Source organism: Marmota flaviventris, chromosome 8 (assembly GCF_047511675.1).
Source record: "Marmota flaviventris isolate mMarFla1 chromosome 8, mMarFla1.hap1, whole genome shotgun sequence".
In the NCBI taxonomy this organism is placed as follows: Eukaryota; Metazoa; Chordata; class Mammalia; order Rodentia; family Sciuridae; genus Marmota; species Marmota flaviventris.
In genome coordinates this window covers 11,160,213-11,179,619 of record NC_092505.1, presented here as the reverse complement: position 1 = coordinate 11,179,619, position 19,407 = coordinate 11,160,213, and the positions used below count along the sequence as shown (strand labels likewise).

The window sequence follows — 19,407 nt, the reverse complement described above, 5'->3', positions numbered from 1 at the left end:
AAATCCTGCCCAAAGACAATTCCAACAAATTTCGTGTAAAGGCCTTCATTGGCTTTATTTGTCACTCTAGAATTAGGCAACACTCATTCGGTACAGCAAGAGTTCTGATGAGCTGAGCAGTCCTGGCTTTATACACAGGGTGGGGTTGGAGGGAACAGAAAGCACCCCCAGTGGACTGATTCTTTCACAGTGACTTTCTTGTAAGGTGGAAGACAGGGAGAAAGAACGACGGAAAATCTCTTCCATTTAGCTGTTCCTTAGTATCTAGTATTCTTTTTTGATACACAGGTAATCTTGTAAGTAACCCGTTTTCCAAAGTTATCTGAGCCAGACAAGGCGTGATGACAGAATCACAGCGGAGGAGGGGGCTGTGGGGATTGCTGATGTGTATCTGGGGGTTCAGAAGAACAGTGACTATCTGGGACTTTGACTGGTGTTTCATGGGACTGGGCCTCTATCCTGGAGGTGGGGGTGTCTCTGACATCTCTGGGCTTGTAAGTCAGATGCATCTATCAACCTGCATCAAAACTGAACTGAACTGAAACTTGGGAATTACTTGGCGTGAAAGGAACTCACCCCAGAAAACCAACCCAGACATCAGAAGTGCACAGAGCGGAGGAAACGGGAGTCTTCTTTGACTTTTTCAAGGGATTTTTCCCCTGTTGGCTCTGGGAAGCCAAGAGCTCACCCCTCCCCTCCCCGTCAGCTGAGGGGTGCCTTGGACAGAGCAGCCTGATCAGACCAGCAGAGCTGTGGTTAACTGGGTGGACGGTCCACACTCTCAATGCCCAGCTTAACTCTGGCAGTGTAGACCTGAATCCATAACCCCGGCAAGCGGGGAGATCACAAGAAAGGTCCCATAAAACTGTACTCTGACGTCCTAATTCCCAAAAACAAAGTTCTGGGGCTCCTCTCACATTTCGGCCTTCTCATTCCAACACAGAGTGTTCCTCTTAGTACCGTCTAAGGGTCTTTGAAGAGCGAAGGAATCACTTTAGAGGGCAGCTCTCCAGAAACTCAGAACTCTTCCCAGTGTGTTGGCCAAGAGCTGAATCCTGGGAGGTTTTTGTCCATATAAACAGCCTCTTCACTTGGGATAAATGCAGCCGGCTGGTTGGTTCCTGGGGGTTTAGGAAAAGCAGAGAGCTACACTCTGCTATTTTGGTTTTAAGGGACTGGTTATACGTGTGCAAGGAACAGTTCAGGGCTGGCATCTCTCAACTCCTGCTCTCAGACACCGAATCCAAGCCAGGGACTTGCTGATTGCTTAATAGCACCAAGAGCTCTCCATGCACGTCAAGGGCACTGTCAGGCTTCCGCTAATGGCTTTATTAACTTTTCAATTACTGAAGGCAAAAAGTGATTGTCCTCTCCAGCCCTTTGGGCGTCTTCTCTTTCAAGAGGCCCCAGCGTCTGTCTTCTGCCCAGCTCCCCTCCTTCTGCTGTGGGGCCATCTAGAGCTGCACTGGAAATCTGATCTCTGGCTGTTCTGCTCTGCTTGCTTTGGAGCTGCATCAAGTGGGGGCAGGATGGGAGGCCCTGCTTGTAGGCTGAACATGTCAGGCACACCCCCCTGACCTTTCATCCAGCACAGCGGCTCTGATAAGTGGGCAGGCCTTGTGCCTGGAGACCCGCAGACACACTTGGATGATTCCTACAGAAATCAGTTAAGCAATCTCCTTCCAGAGGCCCAGAGCCCCATTCTGGATGTGAGCCACTGGACGGACGCTGCCTCGCCAGTGCCACAATCATGGCCAACGGGACAAACACATCCTCCCCGTACTACAGCTATGAATACTACCTGGACTACCTGGACCTCATTCCTGTAGACGAGAAGAAGCTGAAAGCCAACAAACGTGAGTCGAAACTGGGAAAGGAGGCCAGGCAGAGGCTGGGGGTCCACTGGGAACTCCTGCCTTTTTTCTTCTTATTTACTCTAGCAGATGTCAGGGTAAGCAGCAGTGGGACCAGTGCACACATAGACACAATGAATGGGAGTCAAATTGTGTTTGTCATCTTCTGTAACAAGTTTGTAGTGTTAATCTGCCGCAAAATCAAGAATTTTTTTTTTTTTTTTTGGTGGGGGAGGGTACCAGGGATTGAACTCAGGGGCCCTTGACCACTGAGCCACAGCCCCAGCCTTATTTTCTATTTTATTTAGATACAGGGTCTCACTAAGTTGCTTAGCACCTCACTTTTGCTGAGGCTGGCTTTGAACTCTCAATCCTCCTACCTCCCCTCAGCCTCCCAAGCTGCTGAGGTTGCAGGTATGCGCCACCGCACACAGCCACAATATTCTGTTAAGACAGATTCCTTGATCAAGTTTCATTTGTCTGGGGTTCTAATAATCTCAGTGAGTTTCTTCAAATTGCAGCTTGCTTTTTCCATTGTCTCTATTTAGATTTGGGAGAGGTCTTCTCTCTACCTCTAAGATATATGATGTAATTCCTGGGGAAATGCAAACTGGTATATAATCTTCATGGTCTCAGGGAGGATAAACGTGAGTTAACATTCTTTGCTTTTCTCCTGGGTAACTTGGCACTTTGTGGACAATCTGATCTGTCCAGCTACTCAATCAAGATAACAAAGTCAGCCAAGGAAATGAGAATAAGAAACAAAACCCAGGAACAGGGAGTCCATAGAAGGAAACCTGCGCTCTGCCTATCCAGTCAGAAACCTCGGTTCCTTGGCTATTTCCCACAGTACAATCACGTTGTATCTGTCTCGAAAAGTAAATGAAGTCACCAAGCTTATAGGAAAGCCAAACAAATTAACCTCCAAAGAAATCTTTCTTAAAACAGTTTTCTTCAGAAGTCTCAGTGTCTTAGATCAGTTCCAACTTGACTAGAGGGTCACAGAGGCAAACCCTAGGATGGAGGAGAGCTTTGAACCCACAGAGACTTGCTCCTCTAGGAATTATGACTCCTGTGTAGGTCTCCGGTGCCTCAGTCTTGGTGTCTAATCTGAACTTAATTTCTATTTTTTTTCTAGAAAAAGAAATGATGGGTTAGACAAAAATACCTCCCACAAGAATGCTTAAACCCTGAATAGGTCACTGTTGCATTTTGTCCTGGGGCCCAGGCCAGAAGATGGAAGTCCCCAGAAGGGGGTCACCTGGTCTCCAGGCCAGTTAGCTGGGATCTGCATCTTAGCCCCTCGCCAGCTGCGTGGCCTTGGGCGGGAACATGACTAAGGCTGGCCAGATTCAAGAGGAGAGAATCAGGTTCCATCTGTCAAGGGAAGAAGTGTTGAAATTCTGAGACAGTCTCTAATTCCCTTGGGGTGGGGAGACAATGGGATAGGGCAGGTTTTCAACTCTCTCTGTAACGTTTTAATTCTGGGTTTTTTTGTTTGTTTGTTTGTCTGTTTTTTGAAGCATCTGGATCAAATATAGCAACATGTTTAAGGGATACATAGATGTTGTCATTTTCTTCTATATTTTATCTATGTCTGAAATATTGTATTATTCAATTTTTTGAGATATATTTTTCAAGGTTAATAGGCTCTTAGTAAAAGATTCATACAATAAAACACTTTACCCTAACATTGAGGGGAAAAAAAAAACAACAATGTTAACATTTCCATGCCAACTAGGGTATGTCTGTGTCCCTGTCCCCCTGTGAACATGTATGCACACACACTCGTCACACACTCGCTCGCTCACACACTTGCTCGCTCACACACTCCTGCTCTACACACTGTGTCTAATAGCTTCGTTCCAGACACTCCTGAGGGAAAGCCCAGAACTTTCCCTCATCAGCCCTCTCCTCCCAGAGCCTGTCTGTGACTGCATCAGGCAGGGGGCCCTGTGCATGGGCAAGGGCCGTCCTTGCTGTCAGCTGGGGAGGACAGGACCTTGAGTTTGTAGAAAGCTATGCTGTCTGCTAGTGATGACAGCTTTATGCTCTGGGTGGTTTGAAAGAGTTTAAATATTTTGATGCAGTCCATTTTGACAGAAACCATTTTTCTTTGGGTGGGGGGGTGTTCAGGGGTTAAACTCAGGGGCACTCAACCACTGAGCCACACCCCCAGCCCTATTTTGTATTTTATTTAGAGACAGCGTCTCACTGAGTTGCTTAGAGCCTCGCTTTTGCTGAGGCTGGCTTTGAACTCACAATCCTCCTGCCTCAGCCTCCCAAGCCTCTGGGACTGAGACCCTCTTCTTGACTGAGGGATTACACATAATGTGAGACTTATCATCCCAACTACTCGGGAGTCCAGCTCAGCAGCAGCAGGTACCCTCACATTAGTGCACACCGTGACTGCTGACCATCTCCAGAAAGCCATCCTTTCCCAAACTGAAACTTGGTACCTGTTAAACCTCCCCTGTCCCTGGCCACTGCCACCCTACTTTTGTCCCTGTGGATTTGACCATGCCAGGGACCTGTTGTGACTTACTGTTTGTGCATCTCTGACTCACATTGATGCCCCACTCCCCAGTGCAGTGGGATTTGGAGTCAGTGTCCTTGGGAGTGATTAGGTCATGAAGTGGAGCTCTCAAGAGGGGACTAGTGTCCTTGTAAAAGACCGGGGGGATCTCTTTCTCTCTCTCCTTCTCTCCCCCACCCCACACTACGGGGGAACGTAACCAGAAGAGTCCTTACCAGGCACTGTCCACATTGATCTTGGACTTCCCACCTTCTGGAACTATGAGAAGTGAATTTCTATTATTTAAGCCACCCAGACGGTGGCGTTTTAGTCACAGAGTCCACACTAACCGAGACAGGCCCTTATAAGTGGAAACATAGGCTGTTGTCCTTTGTGACTGGCTTTTCTCACCTGGCATAATTCACGATAACAAGAACCGCCCTTGCAGCAGGCCATGTTTCCCATTTGTAGAGGCCTGTATCAAAAGGAAAGACATTTTGAAAATAAACCACTTGCAGCAGTCACCACCACAAACGTCACCTTGAGCTCAGTCGTGTGTGGACACCAGACACACACACCCCCGCAGCAGGGTGCTGTAAAGCAGGCTGGCTGGTCTTCAGCGGGGACCATTCGTGGTGGCAGAGGGGATGGGGAATCCCCTAACCACAGGAACAGTAGCCACAGAGACTTGGCCACCAGAGCGATGAACTGGCATGGGAGCTCACGTGGACCTCTCTGGCCGTCTTATCAGCTGTCCTGCTGCCACAGTTCACCTGCTTAGCCGGGGCTGGTGCCTCCTCCCCCAGCGCCTTTCCTCCTCAGCCTTGTCCAAATGAACAGGACCCGACCCCTTTGCCCTCTGGCCACCAGCCAGTCCCTCCACCCTGGTTGCCAAACGCCTGCCCCCTCCCCAGCTCTCCTTCTCTGGGTCCCTGTGGTCAGGCTGGGCACCATCGTCGTCTTCTGGAACTGTCTCTTCAGAAAACGTCAATCCGCAACTCTCGCAGGCTGTGTCCCTGTCCCCACCCCGGCCTGTGACTCTCGTCTTCATTTCCATCTCCATCTTCTCTCCTCGGTTGTTGGGGTCCAAAGGCTTGGGTCCTCCCCAGATCCACGTGTTCAAACCCCCAACAGGATGTGATGGCGTCAGGAGGCAGGGCCTTTGGAAGGTGACCAGGTCATGAGGGAGGGGACATCGTGAGCGGGATTGTGTCTGTATAAAGGGATGAAGAGTCAGGAGTTCCCCCTTCCACCAAAGGCACGTTCTCCCCACACCCTCCTCCTCCAGCCACACCCTGCCCACCCTCAGCTGCCACTCACTGGATCCATGAGGGGTCAAGGCTCTCACAACCCAATCCCTTCACGCCAAACCTTCTTGCCCTGTCTCATTCATGAGCTTTTGGGGGACACCTCACATCCAAGCCATGACAGCCCCCCAGTTTGTGCATGTTGGTGTAGAAGCGCAAACTAGACCACACCGGCCCACTGGCCCTCGAATGTACGCTGGGCTGTCCTGGTTGTACCACAGCAGGTTCCTCCTCCTGGGCACCTGGGCACCTGGAAACTGTCTCCTAATTCTGCTCTTTCTCTCCAAGCCGCCCAAACACGATCAGCTGCCCAAACCTGCGTCTTAGAGAAGGTTAGAAAATGTCCTGACTCTGGGCACCTAGCTAATCACAGCCACCCAGCTGGTGGCCCTCGAGCACGGCGGGCCCAGGTCCTCGGTGTCACTGTATAGGCTCAGCTGTTGGCCCTCGGCCTTTCCCTGTCTCTGCCTTCCCCAATGAGCCTAAGCCCCCTCTTACTTGGGGCATTCCCTCTGAAACTTGGACTTATAACTTTAGTTTTCCATTCTCTCCAATGAAACCCACTTCCTCACCACACCAGAAACGCACGGTAGTTTTTCCTACCTTTTTACCTTTGTTCACGTTTAATTCAACCATCAAAAAAATCTGCTAGACATTGCGCCGGGAGCTGGTGGTACAAGAGAAAAATAAATTCATGCCCTGGATTTTTTCGTTAGCTTAATTTTGTTCCTCTCACTTACTTTTTGATTACGTATTTCCACGTAGGTCATCATGACATTCCTCTGCCAAATGCTTCATTAGGAAACCATAAGAAAATGATATTAGTACACCTGCAGCATTTCAGTGATTATTTCTTAGTGTCACTTACTACTCAGCTGTTACAGTTTGGATCTTGAATGTCACCCAAAGGCCCGTGTGTTGAAGGCTTGGTTTCCAGTCTGTGGCATTAGTGGGAGGTGGTAGAATCGTTAGGAATTGGGGTCTAGTGGAAGAAAGTTAGGTTACTGGGGACATCCTCTTGAAAGAGATACTGGGAGCCTGGCCCTTTCTTGTCTTTATCTTTGCTTCTCAGCTGTTCCATCATGTGTTCCTGACACACTGCACTGTGCTGCCACAGGCCTACAGCAACAGAGCCAAGCAACCAAATATTAAAACATCTGAAATTGTCAGCTAATACAAACCTTTTCTCTTTTTAAGTTGATTATCTCAGGTATTTTGTCACAGTAATGGAAAGCTGACTAACACATCAGTCTAGATTCAACTTTCCCCATATGTGCTTGTGAGCTATTTTTGACCAATCCACATGGATGGATAGCATCTGGTTGTTATGTTCCTTGAGTCTTTTTTTTTTATTCTAGAGGGGGCCTTTTTTGTAGAGGTCACTGATTTGATGGAGGTATCAAAAAGGCTACTCTGTATTTATCTTCATCATTCCAGTCCGGAGGGAGATACCATTAATAACCTACTAATCCATTAATGGTGTTGCACTGGAGATTTGTAAAGATTGTCTGTGGAGCACAGAGAAGGATTCCCACAAGGGAAAGTCAGAGGTCTGGGGATTGATGGTCCCAAGGGCAAAAGTTATCTTCCTAGAGAAGGTGAGCCCCATGGGATCAACAAGGATGTGCCTGAATTTAAGATAAAGGGCTTTTCCAGGGTTGAGAACAGTTACACTCCCATGGACAAAGTAGGTGTGTTCAGGAGGATGACAAGTTGAGTTCTTTTTGTATAACAGAGTTGAGAGCTGTAGGCCACACGGGGGCTGGATGTCACGGGCCAGTCTCAAAGGACTTCCGTTCAGCCATAGGTGTCATCTAACACTGTAGACAGGGAAGGGACAAGATCCAGTTGGCTTGCTATACATATTCCTCTGGTGAAAATAGAAAGTTTGATGGTGGATAACACCTGGGCAGGTGACGTAGTGGGGCTGGAAATTTAAAGTTGATAATAGTCTTTCCCTTGGGAGCAGAGGCCAACTTACGTAAGTATGCTACGGTGTTCTGAATTGGAAATTAACATAGGAGTACCAGGGTCCAGAGAGGCACAGCCAGGTACTCACAGAGTGGAACTTAAAGCCCAGGTTCCAAAGCCTCCAGGTCTCTCCCCACGGTACTTGGAGTGAGAGTGGCAAATTCTCAACAGACTCCATGCTCCAGGGAATAGGAACCCGGCCCACATCTGGAGTGAGGCCTGATACATATAAAGCATGCAATAAATCTTTGTTGGATAAATAGAAACACGTGTGTAGCAGGCAGCTCCTGTATGTGGTCTTAACTTTCACAATGAATGTCTGTGTCAATCACTGACCTACTGCTTCTCGGCTCTGAATACTGGGGAGAGATACATTGATAATTGACACCGAAAATATGCCCCTGTGACAAATGACAGGATTCCTTTCAGCACCTCTCCTTAAAGGAAGCACAACGTGCATTTCACAGGTCCAGGATCGGGAGGGGCAGTGCAGAGGGCAGGGCTGGGCAGGAGTCAGCAGGGTGGGCAGGAATACATCTGGTGAAGCCACTGGCCGGACCCTGGACCCCTGACATCTTGCAGCCTCAGTGTGGCAATAACCACTGTGTGGCCGTCTCAATGTGGAAACCACAGCCCTGTGTGGCCCCCGCGTAGCCACCTGTGGTCTATGATACACCATCAGACAGACTCCCGCTGAACACCCAGCCCCCCCAACCCCCCACTGTCACTCTAGAAGGTTGTCTGTGGTTGGTCCCTCAGCTCCAGACTAGCTCAGACCTGGCAAAGCCAACCAACATCTCTGCTATCTGGTGGCCAAACTACACCTTCTCTGAAGAGGTCTGAAGCCCTCCAAGGTTTGTCTCACATAGAATCTCATTATCTATGTGTTTTGTACTCTTTTTTTTTTCTTTTTTTGCCCTATGCATCAGCCATCTTCATGTAACTATAACAAAATACCTGAAGCAATTAACTTATAAAGAGAAAAATTTATTAGGTTCATGATTTTGGATGGTTCCATCCACGATCAGATGACACCATTGCTTTGGGCCTCTGGTGAGGGCAACAGATGGCAACGACAGGGAGCACCTGGTATGACAACCACTTACATACCATGAGCCAGGAAACAGAGAGAGGAAGAGGTCAGAGTCCCATAGTCCTCTTTGAGGGAATGTCCCCATAACCTAAGGACTTCCCACTAGGCCCCACCTCCTACAGGCCCACAGCACCTCTTAAGAGCACCACACTGAGGACCAACTTTTTAATGGGTGGGCCTTTGGGAGACACTATCCATATTCAAACCATAACAATATCGTGTTTTAAATGGCTTGACTTACCAATGTCATGTTTTCCCAGGTCATTCAATATTCTTGCACAAAATCTTTGTAAATGGCTTCATGATGTTCTCCAAGTTTGGATATATAGGGTGTTTTTAAGATTTTTCCTATTAAAACCATTCATCCTAAGGAGAGAAAACTTCTACCATTGTTGGGTATCAGTGAAGATGTCCTATAAACTTCTGTTCTCGGTATTTGAATTCCAGTAAGTTTACTAAAAATACAAAACTGGACATCTTTATTATCCATACTCTGTGGTACCTCTGTCCCTGTGTCACTTTTATTTTCCCAAATGATCAACAAAAGCTGAATCAGGCAGTCTCAGGAAGGGACCAGGCTTCCATAGTCTCCTTTGATGGCTTCAGAGGTAGGGTCAGGTGCACCCAGGCAGGGGGCATCATAGACAGCAGGTGACTCTCCTGCTGATACATTCAACTTTCTCTCACTTGGGTCCCCTCCCCAGCCTCAGAAAACCCGGCCCCCCAGTTCTGCAGGCTTCTCTGTAGCAGGCACATCAAAGACAGGAAGAAGCTGGGAGAGGAGTCACAGAGCCAGGAGGGCTTCAAGGTGGGGACCAAGAGGCAAAGCTCTGGCTCAGATCTTCTTATGAAAGGTCAGCTGGGTCAACTGGTTGAAACATGGCAGACCAGGCTGGGTTTGACTCTTGCACTGAACAGAAAAGGAAACAAAATAGAGGAAAAATACCCAAGACTCGTGAGACAAGCAGGAAGGATTTTAAGATTTTTGTGATCGTGCCCATACACTGGAATATACCCCATCATGGTGGGGACGTATAGAAAACATAACATGCTTGGGCCAACCAGGGCTGGGTCCAAGGCCACAGCTGACCTTTCCCAGGGAAAGCTCAAAACCTGGTGCGATTCTGTTCACAGGCACTTTCAGCCTTGTGATTTTCGACATGGCTTCTGGTTGTTTTGTGGAGAGAAAAAGGGTCTCCCCAGCTGTTAACAAGGTGGAACACGCAGATTTGATTACTGAGACCCTGCCTGAATTGACGAACTGTATGTTTGACTGCCTGTGCCGCTAAGCTTCGAGGAAAAACAATCCCATATTCCAGTTTTATAGTAACAAAACAGATTTTCTAACAAGATGTGCCTCCAGCTCCCGGGCTAAAGCTCCCTTGGAGACAGCAGCGAGATGGCTGGGCTCCCCTTTAGGAGTGTGGCTGTGTTGCTGGGCTCTCTACTCTTGGGTCCGTCCATATGGTGCCTCTCTTTAATTACGGGTTAGGAGGGACGTGTCATAGTTCATATTGAGGCCTGTTGATGCGCTGCCTCTGGCAGCTTAGTAATGTGGCCTGCTCATCTGCTACTCCAAGAGCTGGGAGCAGCAGAAGGAAAACACATCAATAATCAATCTCTTCTGAACACAAAGAGTCTCTTCTGAGTGCAAAGAATTCAATGAACAGACTGAACCAAGTCCAGCCTACAACCTTCCTCGCATTCAGAGTAATGTTTCAGGGCCCGACTTTACCATGGCCTCAATCTCTTCAGCCAGTGGTGCATCCCTTGGGCGTGACACAGTAGTGATTTTCAACCCAAGAAGACCCAATTTTTTGCCGGGCGCAATGGCTCCCACCTGTAATCCCAGAGGCTCGGAGGAGAGGATCCTGAGTTCAACGCCAGCCTCAGCAATGGCAAGGCACTATGCAACTCAGTGAGACCCTGTCTCCAAATAAAATTCAAAATAGGGCTGGGGATGTGGCTCAGTGGTTGAGTGCCCCTGAGTTCAATCCCTGGTACTCTCTACCCGTGGAAAAATTGGAAAAAAAAAAGAGAGAGAGAGAGACCCAAGTTTTTAGTTCTGCAAATATTTCAGTGGAAACTAACGCAAGTTCATTAAAATGGAAATGGTTGGAAATCAATCTAAAGTTTATATATCCTTTACATATGTGTGTGTGTGTGTGTGTGTGCTCGAGTGTGTGTGCATGCACGCCTGTGTGTGTGTGTTTCTTTTGGGGGGGCACCAGAGATTGAACTTGGTGGTACTCGGCCACAGAGCCACACCCCCAGCCCAATTTTGTGTTTTATTTAGAGATAGGGTCTCACTGAGGTGCTTAGCACCTTATCGTTGCTAAGGCTGGCTTTGAACTCGTGATCCTCCTGCCTCAGCCTCCCGAGTCTCTGGGATTACAGGCATGCACCACCACACCTGGCCCTTTATATATTTTTAACATAGAAGAAAATATATATACTTTCAAACACTGTAATCACTCACCAATTACTTTCCTCAAAAGAATAGAAAACTCTAAAATCATAATATTTATTTCAAAGGCACCATAAGAAGTATATTTATTGATCAATTTATGATTTTTATAGGTGTCCTATACATAGGGCAGGAGGATATACTGGCTTAAAGAGATACCAGAATGTTTACCTCTGAATAAATTTGTGTTGAAGTGCCCTCTAGGAGGAGGTGCAGCTGCTGAATGATTCTGTTATTGCTCAAAACTTTCTTTTAACCCTTTTTAATGACACTTACAGCACATTCCATGAAATAACTATGGTGGTAAATTTTTTATATCTTTTGAGAATGGATTGCTTCCTGGAAATACTTTAGATATACTCAAAAGTAAATCAGATATCGGGGCTGGGATGTGACTCAAGCGGTAGCGCGCTTGCCTGGAATGCGTGCGGCCTGGGTTCAATCCTCAGCACCACATACAAAGATGTTGTGTCCACTGATAACTAAAAAATAAATATTAAAAAAAAAGAATTAAGCATTTAAAAAAAAAGTAAATCAGATAAATGAAATGGGTGATTAAACTGATTGATGTTTCTAGGAGTCAAAATGCAATAAGATCTCATAATGTAGCAAATTGTGTGTTTGTGTGTGTGTGGGTGTGGGTGTGTGTGCGCAGTGATCTACAAACTAGCCCTTGAAAGTAATCTTAACAGAGGAGTCCTGTAAATTCTTGATCAATAAATGAATTTTAGGAAATTTCTCTCTCTGTGACAGAGGGAGGATGCCTATTTTGAAGGTCAGCCTTCACTTGGGTTTTTGGTCCTGGCGTTACCAACTCCATTTTTTCACTGACTTGGAAAAGGACGTTGATGATGGCTGGCAGAGTAGCTGATGAAACAGAAGTTGATTTCTCTCTTATGTAAAAGTCTGCCTGACTGGGTTGGTGAATGAGCTCCATGAAATCCTGGGGAACCAGCTTCTCCCCAGCTCATTACGCTGCCACCCAAGGCACATCCCTCAGGTCCCAAGCCAAGCTCCTATTCACATCCACGATAAGTAGCAAAATGGCACGGAGGAATAAGAAAGGACACAAGGGACCAGAAGTCTAGCAGTCTCTGGAGGAAGGGTTCCTCTCACGTCTCCTTGGCCATAACCTTATCAATGGTCCTGTCTGGTTGAAAAGGAGGCTGTGAGATGTAGTCTCGCCCCAGGCAGCCATGTGCCCACTGGAAAGCAAGGGTCCATCACAATGGCGGCACACAGAAGCAGTCAGCCGGACCAACAGCCATCAGTCTGGGCCATAATTACTTTGGCTCATACCTTACACTTTAGTGAGCTTGAAGGAAGCAGTACTATCACTTGCGGCAAAACCCTCTGAACAGAAACAATAATTTTAGTTCTATTTATAAATCATTTCACATCATTGAACAAGAAACTGCGCCACGTGCATTACACATACACATCACTCTGTTTAATCCTCCCAACACCTAATCTAATAGGTACTGTCATCCCACCTTACAAGTGAACAGATTCAGAGATGGGAAAATCTCGGATTGCCTGAGGCGACACAGCTAAGGAATGGCCCTCAGAATTGGAACTCAAAGTTCCACACCTCCAAAGTTGGGCTTTTGTCACACCGTCACTCCCCCAGTAAGAGGAAGATCTTGAAGTGGATCTCCTAGGCCTCCAGGACCCAAATGTCAGTAGCTAAAGCTGAGATTGAGTGGTTTTCACGCAACAAAACTGAAGTGCCCACCGAGTAGGAAACTTAATGGGGGTCATTTGTTAGGACCAAGTTCGGAGGAGAAATCCCTCAAGGCGAAGCAAATGGAAGCCAGGCCATGTCACCCAGAGCCTTTTCTTGTCACTCCACTGTTGATGTCTAATGCTTCTCATTCCACCACTGTTTACCAGGAGACCAAGGAGGGAAAAGAAAAGGGGGGAGAGGGGAGGGAGGAAAGGAGAAGAGGATGGGGAGGGGAGAGAGAAGGAGAAACGGAGAGGGAGGAGAGGGACGAACAAGAGGGGACAGGGAGGTGGCGAGGACAGGAGGGGAGGAGAGGGAGGAAGTTTTCCATAAATGGGCCAGTTTCACCATCAAGCCAGCCTGGGACTCCTTGAGAAAACAACCCGTGGATGTTAGAACCTCCCCAAACTGGGAAATGACAGTTTTTGCTCTTGGAACAAAATGTTCTCTCCCAGCACTTGGAGAAAAGGGCTTGCATTTTTTTTGGTTGCCTTTTTTTCAAAAGAACACGATGAAAACAAATTTAGTACAGAAAATAAGGAGTGGCTACTGATCATCTTTCGGTGTGGCAAAAATTTAAATCTCACTCATCTGAACACACTGTGCTTTGAAAGGTGAAGCCTCATTTCCCCTCAGTATCTGGGGATAGTGAAAAGAACTGAGGCAGATGAGGGTGAGCCTGAGAGAAGGGAGCGCTCGGCTGTTGAAATCTGTTTCCTAAGAGTCCTGGCAGAACTCACCTGGGGGTGAACGACCTCCAATCCTGCACTGTTTTGATGGAGGAGAAAAAAGCATTAGTGTCCGCAGAAATCTAAAATATCCTTACTGAATACAATCTCAAGCCAAATTTTCAGGAAAAAACATGCACTTTTGTACTTGGAAAGCTATGAAGTAAGTGGCAGCTCTCTGGGAATGGAGAATTAATGCCCAGTGAGCTGGCAAGTCCTCGAGCTCTGGACACGTGGTGTCATTTCTACTTTCCAGGAGTCCAGGGGTCCCCCAAGCAGCTTAATGTTCTTGGGTGCCACCATGGGCTTCTCAGCTCAAGGAGAGATAGGAAAGACGTGAGAGCCAGCCTGGTGTTTGGCATCCGTCCTTTCCTGGAGTGTAGACCCCGAGTGGCTGATGTGTCACCAGCCAGTAGGCTCCTGATTCCTATTGCAAGTGCGGCAGCTTTTCATGAGACCTTTTTGTTGTTCTTTTGGTAACAGGGATTGAACCCAGGGGCGCTCAACCACGGAGCCAGCCCTGTTTTGTATTTTATTTAGAGACAGAGTCTCGCTGAGTTTCTTGGGGCCTTGCAGAGTTGCTGCGGCTGGCTTTGAACTCGCGATTCTCCTGTCTCAGCCTCCTGAGCTGCTGGAATTACAGGTACGCACCCATTAGACCATTTTCAACATTAATGGTTAGGGTCCAGGATCACTCATAATTACAAGTCCTCCGTTTCTCCCTCTACCTTCTGAGTTGTGGAGGGCAGAGATGACCCCCTGTACTCAGGTACCACCCCCCTACATGCATAGATTCAACCAATCAAGACTGAAAATGCTTGAAAAAAATCCCGTCTCTATTAAAAATGTGCAGACTTTCCTCTTGTGCTTATTACCTGAACAATATAATTATTTACTATATAATTTGATATAAATTTATTATGTGGTAATATATATTTATTATATAATTACTAAATGCTATTATAGGATTAAAATTGTACTGGGTATTGTAAGTAATCTGGAGATGATTCTAAGTGGATAGATAGCATGACATGGGTTGATGATATACAAATACTGTGCTACTTCAGATAAAGGACTTGGGCATCCAAGGATTTCAGTATCTATAGGGGGTCTGAAACCAGTCCTCCATGCATTTCAAGGATTGGTGATTCCATCAGTCACACCTAGAGCTCCACCTCCATGTCTGTTTGGCTCACAAATCTCTAACACTCCATTCATTCCTTCGGTTGCTTGTTCTTTCTCCCATTCATTTGTTCACCCATTAAATAATCATCCAGGAAAAAAGAAAAAACCCACCCTACTGGTAGCAAACGGTTCCCCAGCAACTTACACCATCTTCTTGACCTGGAGCTCCAGAGAAAGGCACCACCTGCCCCGCCAGGTCCTGCCGGGTCTAGAAGAGCTGGTCCTGCCGGGTCTAGAAGAGCTAGGCCTGTTTCTGGGTTTCCCTTTGCTGGAGCATAGTGGCTGCAAAAGGGTTTCTTCTCCCTACACTGCCCAGAGGTGAGCTTTTCCACCTGAAAAAGGAGACTACTTCCCTAGTCCCTGACCTGGGCAGGTTGCCCAGGGAAGGCCTCAGCTGACCACCTCAGAGCACCGAGGCCTTGGCCCTCCATGGACACCACAGCCCAGGGCACATCATCCTCTAGGTCTCTGCCTCATGGGGCCTCTGACACCACTCCCCATGAGGCTGGTCACCAAGGCCATGGAGCTGCCCACAGCCCTTTCTTCTCCCTTCCCAGGGAGAGAAGGAAGAAAAACCAATCCTTGAGGACCACTCCTCTGAGTAGCAATATCTAAGAAGCAGATCTACAGGGTGTCGCAGGATTGTATTAACTACTTTCCTTCAACAATCAGCTAATTACCCAGTGGCTAGTTGCCCTGGAAAAAAAAAATGCCTACTTCCCTGCTTTACTGTTCTTTCCCGAGGTCTTTCCTGGAAAACCTTCCGTAGGCCAGTGGCTGAGAGGTGAGACTAGAGAACAGTTCCACTCAGGGCCATAGTGCGGTACCTGGACTCCCTGTTTCCCCTCACTGTTGGTTATGGTTGATGGCAAACTGACCTCAAGAACATCCTGTTCCTCTTGCAGATGCTATTGTCATCGCCTTTTGGGTGAGCCTGGCTGCATTTGTGGTGCTCCTCTTCCTCATTCTGCTCTACATGTCCTGGTCGGGGTCCTCACAGATGAGGTAAGTGGGAGGGGGAGGGCATTCTGGGAACTCAGACTCTAAAGAGCAATGGCATAGAATATTGATGCAGCAGAAGAGGAACAGAGGGCCGAGTCCAACCACAACATGACGGACAGTTGTGCACCACATAACAAGGTGTTCTTCAACAAAGAAAGGTGGTGGATCCATGAGAGTATATCTCCTGGTTATCTGGTAGACAGTCTAGTGTGTGTTGAGTACTCTCTGAGGATTGCATGACAATAAAACTGCCTAATGACCCACTTCTCCAAATGTGTCCCCATGGTTAAGCAACTTGACTATGCCTTAAAGACATCTAAGTAAAAGAAGGCAGACACAAAAGATGACGTATTGTGTGACTCCATTTATGTGAAATGTCCAGAATAGGCAAAATCCATAGAGATAGAAAGCAAACTGGTGGTTGTCTAGGGCTGGAGAAGGCAGGGGAAGCGAGGGATTGCTTATGGGTTCCTTTGTGGGGGATGATAAAACTGTTCTAAAATTAGATTATGGCCACAGATGCACAACCCTGAATTATACATTTAAGTGGGTGAACTTTACCACATGTAAAATATATCTCAATTCAGTTTAAAAAGGTAACAAAATGATACCATGTGCCCCTTAAGTGTTGCCAACCAGATTAACAGGAAAATGCAGCCTTAGATGAGGCACTGTGAGTACTATCTCCTATTGAATCCTGTATGTGTGCCTCAGTGTTGGTTGCATTGGAGACAAAATCTAGGAGCTTCAAGCAGTAATTAGAACCCAGCTCATCTGAATCTTGCCTCATGCTAGTCAATTGGCCTGCAGGCTGATGGGATCAGGATGGGCAATGGACCCAGTGAAAGCCCGTCTAGAAGCTGGCCGGTGGCTGTGTGGCCTGTCTGATGCCCAGTTTCAAATTTGGAATCAGGAACCCAAGAGATGGACTAGGTACGATGGCTGTGGCACTGAGTGGTCCAGTTGGACGACTGGGCTGTGCACCTCTGTGGACCACGACAGCCATATGGGTAGTGCTTGAGGAGCAAGACCACTCAAAACTCCAGGAGCTAGCCAGCAGAGACGGGCAGAGCTGCTGCTGAGATAGGAAGAGAGGAGGGGTCTTGGTGCCCCTAAAAGAACCAACCCCTACACCTGATGGGCTCCCTGGTCAGCTCCTGTGAGGAACCTGTGGACTGATGCATTGTAAAAGGGCCTCTGTTTCTCTCCCGCCCCCCATTTTACCTCCCACCCTGCCCTCGGATGCTAATTCCCCCTGTCTACACTCACCAGGTCATTTCTGGCTGGGAGGCAGGGACTAGTTTTGTGTGTGTGTGTGTGTGTGTGTGTGTGTGTTGCTGGGGGTTGAACCCAAGACCTTGTGCATGTGGAGCAAGCACTCTACCAATTGAACTACATCACCAGCCAAGGGACCAGCTTTTGAGCAGTGAAGAAATCCCTTCTTTTCTTTCAAAATTTAGAACTCATATTACATTTAAGCATATTTTACCCTGAGACACTTGGGGATAAACTAAGGAAATCACTTTTCTTTTCTGCTCCTCTGAGGTGTCTTGCAGCAGGCCCTCCCTATGCCTAGGAAACTTTGCAAGGATTGCCTGTAATCCTCCTGGTGGAAAGTCCCCTGGTCTGGGGGGCACACCGGGGCCTCTACAGAGCCCAGTGCCAGTGGACAGCACAGTCTTTGGGCTACAGTTTTACAGGGGCGAATTCATGTTGTTCAGCCCTCACGGCACCATGTAACAGACACGGAATACCCAGGGCAGCAAAGACGATCCTTAGTAAGATTTAGGAATGAGAGGTGCTCCCCGAGGAGTCACTTTTTCCATGTAGAAGAGAGGAATAAAGGAAGAGAGGAAGAAATGAAAGGCTGTCTTATGCTGAGGTTTCTGAAATGAGGGGCCTCTACCTCCATGGGCTCCTGTCCTGTGTTCTTCATCTAAGTGAACATAATAGCACATTGAAACTTGACCTCTAGCTTAGGCAGCGGCCCCCACATGCCTCACTTCACCCTGATGATACCTGTAGGGCACCTACTATCCTATTTTGTGGAAGATACCCAAGCCAGGTGGGAAGTGGTGGCTGGGGCACATGCCAGGCAGCGCGTCCACTGCCCCTACACCTCTGGGCAGAATACAGGGAGGATGGACTTCTTATCTCAGATACAAGTTGGCTTGGGTATGGATCTAAGCAGAGCTTATTCATACCAGTGGCTGAATGGAAGGTGAATCTGCTCTAGGCCCCTGGAAATGATATCAAGAGGAAGTAACCTTGAGGGAGAGACTGAGGCCTCCTTCCTGACAAAGCACTTCCTGTCTTCTCAGAAATCTGTAATGGATTCAGTGACCCCTCCCCTACTCCATGGGCCTTCCCTATGGCCCTGGGCAGGCACGATGACGGGTGACGGGAAGGCAGCACAGGTGAGAAATGCTTTCGGCCAGCTCCTTTGATGTCTCCCATTTGCTCTGTCCACAGGACCGGCCCCCAGCATCACCAAATGTGCCCATGGAATCACAGCCTCAACCTCCCCTCCTGCCTTAGGAGGGCCTCCCACGGGGCAGTAGAGACACCAGGAAGCAGAGCTGGGGCTGAGTAGTGGCTACAGCACGAGAGTCCCTCTGCCTCATCCCCGTGGTTCCCACAGATCTCCTCTGGGAACAGGACCTGGATGGGTGTCCCCCTGACATCAGGATCAAGTACAGTGAGCCTGGAGACAGAACCTCTCAATTAACCACAATCATGGCTGAGTGAACTGGTAATGCTGAACCAACCTGGACACACATGTTGCCTTTTCAAAGCTTGTTTACATGTAGCAGAAAGTGATCAGGTCAACGACTCTATCAGGAGGCACATCATGAGCATCTGTCAAAGACTTGCATATGGCTCCTCTGGCATAGAGAAGTCATCACAGACATGGCTGATTTTATTTACCATACTTAATCTGCTCACTTCTTACTTTGGCTTTAAGAGGAGTAGGAAAATAAAATATGCATGAATTAAAAGTCCTTACTGACCCCTACCACTGTGCCTGCCCCTCTGTGAATACTGCCTGCGTGCACTTGATCCATCTACACCTTTGTTAGGACACTGGGGAGGCCTGCAGAGTACTCGTGTGTCCTCCACTACTAAGATGTGGTGGCATCTCCTTTGCCAGCCAGCTGGCCAGGTCATGTTCTCCTCCTCAGTTTTTCAACACAGTGCCCAAGAGGTCTCCCCTGCAGGGAGGCAGTGCCTGTGCCCAAGGGGAGCAAAGCAGACTCCATGTTCACAGAGGGCCTCAGCCATGCTGAGGCTGGCAGGTGGAGTCCCACTCCAGATGCCACTTGTGCCCATGGATCTGAGATCCCCGAGCTTCTAGTCCTCTAGTACCCTGCATCACTGGCCTGGAGAAGAGGCAGAATCATGCAACAAGGTCCTAAAAACCCACTTGTGCCACCCAGAACTTTTAGGTAACGAGTTGGTGAGTTTTAGTTTTAAAATAATTTTTTCTTTCACAGGAGTATTTAAAATACAGCTGTCCTTTGAAATCCTTGGGGGTTGGTTCTAGAACCCCTCAAGGAGGC

At 47.8% G+C, this 19,407-nt stretch overlaps 1 protein-coding gene across 1 annotated transcript; it reads left to right on the top strand.

The window, feature by feature from the left end:
* The first annotated feature begins 1,664 nt into the window (after nt 1-1,664).
* Nucleotides 1,665-18,846, top strand: Mrap (melanocortin 2 receptor accessory protein). The gene is made up of 3 exons (XM_027929024.2): nt 1,665-1,856; nt 15,751-15,850; nt 18,320-18,846. The coding sequence occupies exons 1-3, from the start codon at nt 1,751-1,753 to the stop codon at nt 18,438-18,440; spliced, it is 327 nt and encodes a 108-aa protein (XP_027784825.1). The 5' UTR covers nt 1,665-1,750; the 3' UTR covers nt 18,441-18,846.
* The last annotated feature ends 561 nt before the right edge of the window (nt 18,847-19,407 follow it).

Bases quoted from the DNA above. Each gene is read 5' to 3' on its own strand.
- Mrap (XM_027929024.2), top strand. From the start codon at position 1,751: ATGGCCAACGGGACAAACACATCCTCCCCGTACTACAGCTATGAATAC. The intron at 1,857-15,750 runs GTGAGTCGAAAC...TTCCTCTTGCAG, and splicing joins GAAGCTGAAAGCCAACAAAC to ATGCTATTGTCATCGCCTTT. The intron at 15,851-18,319 runs GTAAGTGGGAGG...CTCTGTCCACAG, and splicing joins TCGGGGTCCTCACAGATGAG to GACCGGCCCCCAGCATCACC.